This window comes from Nansenia antarctica, assembly GCF_963989245.1.
Source record: "Nansenia antarctica genome assembly, chromosome: 2".
NCBI lineage: Eukaryota > Metazoa > Chordata > Actinopteri > Argentiniformes > Microstomatidae > Nansenia > Nansenia antarctica.
This window is the reverse complement of record NC_137675.1, coordinates 59,051,595-59,053,141: the sequence shown is the minus strand read 5'-3', so window position 1 is coordinate 59,053,141 and position 1,547 is coordinate 59,051,595. Positions and strand designations below refer to the sequence as shown.

Genomic DNA, 1,547 nt, shown 5'->3' with positions numbered 1-1,547 from the left:
TTAAACAGCACAGAAGTTGGAGAAGTTAGAAATGGCTCTCAACTTGTCCTCTACAAACACCTCCTGCCCACTCTCAGTGTAAGTCAGTGCCCTCCAGTTAATCACATTGCCTGGGCTGTAGTTTACATCAGCTGTGAAGTGCTGAATCTCACAAGGAGACAGGACATGGTTCCACACATTCACATCACTGATCAGCCCAACAAATGACTGACTCGTAACAAAGCCCCCCCCATAGGAGTCTTGGTCCTGACCCAGAATGACACTGGGAACACCACCATCAAGCACCCCTGTGTAGCCCGGCGTCTGCGTTGGGCTGGGCTTCCCATTGGTCCACAGCTGACCATCGGTGGAGTTCCAGGTGGCACACACTGAGACCCACACGTTGAGCTCACCTGGCACCCCCTTAAACTTGAGTGCCTTATGCCTGACGTGCAGTTCCAGTCTTCCAGTTACCCTCTTGAACAGCAGCAGGTCGTTGTCGTCTTTTCGGGAGGCCATGGAGAACAGAGTATAGTGTCGCCGCAGGTCTGTGAAATACCTTCAGGAAGAGGTTCATAAATATAGAGTTAGAACAAGAAATATTCAATATCACTATGGATTCAACATGCAGACACAACGTCAAGGTGTTTTGAGTTGTCTAAAGTTGACGACAGAAGTATTGAACACCATATTACCTGAGACATATGGTCGCAGAGCCAAGGATCTCTCCTATTGGTGTCAGCTTCACGTGCGCAGTGTTGGTCTCTCGTGTAAATGTAAACATTTTACCTGTGAGGTCTGGTCAGACAAAGAGGATTCAGTCCATCAAATCAAAACAAACCCTTCAAAGCACATTTGGAATTGTAATGTTAGTACTGTCTGAAGAGATTTCCATTGCATACACAAATGTAAATGGTATGTACTTCCAGGTATGTGTGTAGTGCCATATGATTCATGAATACTGATCGTATGTCAAATGAGCATTCATGTTCAAAGTAAATCAACGGGATGTTCAGATGTCTCACCTTGAGGCTCGGCCCAGCACATGGTGAACATGACCAGCACCACAAAGAGTCTCTCCATCTGTTCACAATACATCAACAGCAATGTTTACAACAAATATGACATTAGGGTTTCAGTGTACATGCAAGTATACACTTTAAATGGGTTTGTATTCTCCTTGAATGCATTCTCTTCAATTGCAAGTGTGTCATTAATGGACAAAATGTCTTTCACCGTATGTCATGCTAGAGAACCTACCTTGTCAGTTCTACTAAACGGCAGATGTACTGTAGCTTAATTGATCCAGAAGATGTCTAGTTTAGTTCCTAAGATGTCTGGTCTCTCCTGTCCTTTTTATTGTGATCAGTGGAATAGAGAAGTGGCTCCTCCTTATCTGTGAGTCCCTAGGAGGAGGCCCAGGTGTGGCATGTGGGGCTAACGAGCCTGCAGTTCTCTTCTCTGGGCCATCCGCCTGATAGGGGAATGCGGGGCAGCTGTGCATGGTTATCAATACACCCGCTACTCTGTGGGTCACTACAATATGTAATGAACTGGATATTTGTTTT

The 1,547-nt window shown here is 45.4% G+C and overlaps 1 protein-coding gene across 1 annotated transcript; it reads right to left on the bottom strand.

The window, feature by feature from the left end:
• LOC308150357 (mucosal pentraxin-like) lies at positions 1–1,062 on the bottom strand (the record flags this gene model as incomplete). The annotated part of the gene is made up of 3 exons (XM_080523201.1): positions 1–538; positions 675–777; positions 1,005–1,062. 3 exons carry the CDS (start codon positions 1,060–1,062, stop codon positions 1–3), a joined length of 699 nt encoding a protein of 232 aa, XP_080379327.1.
• Between the last annotated feature and the right edge of the window lie 485 nt (positions 1,063–1,547).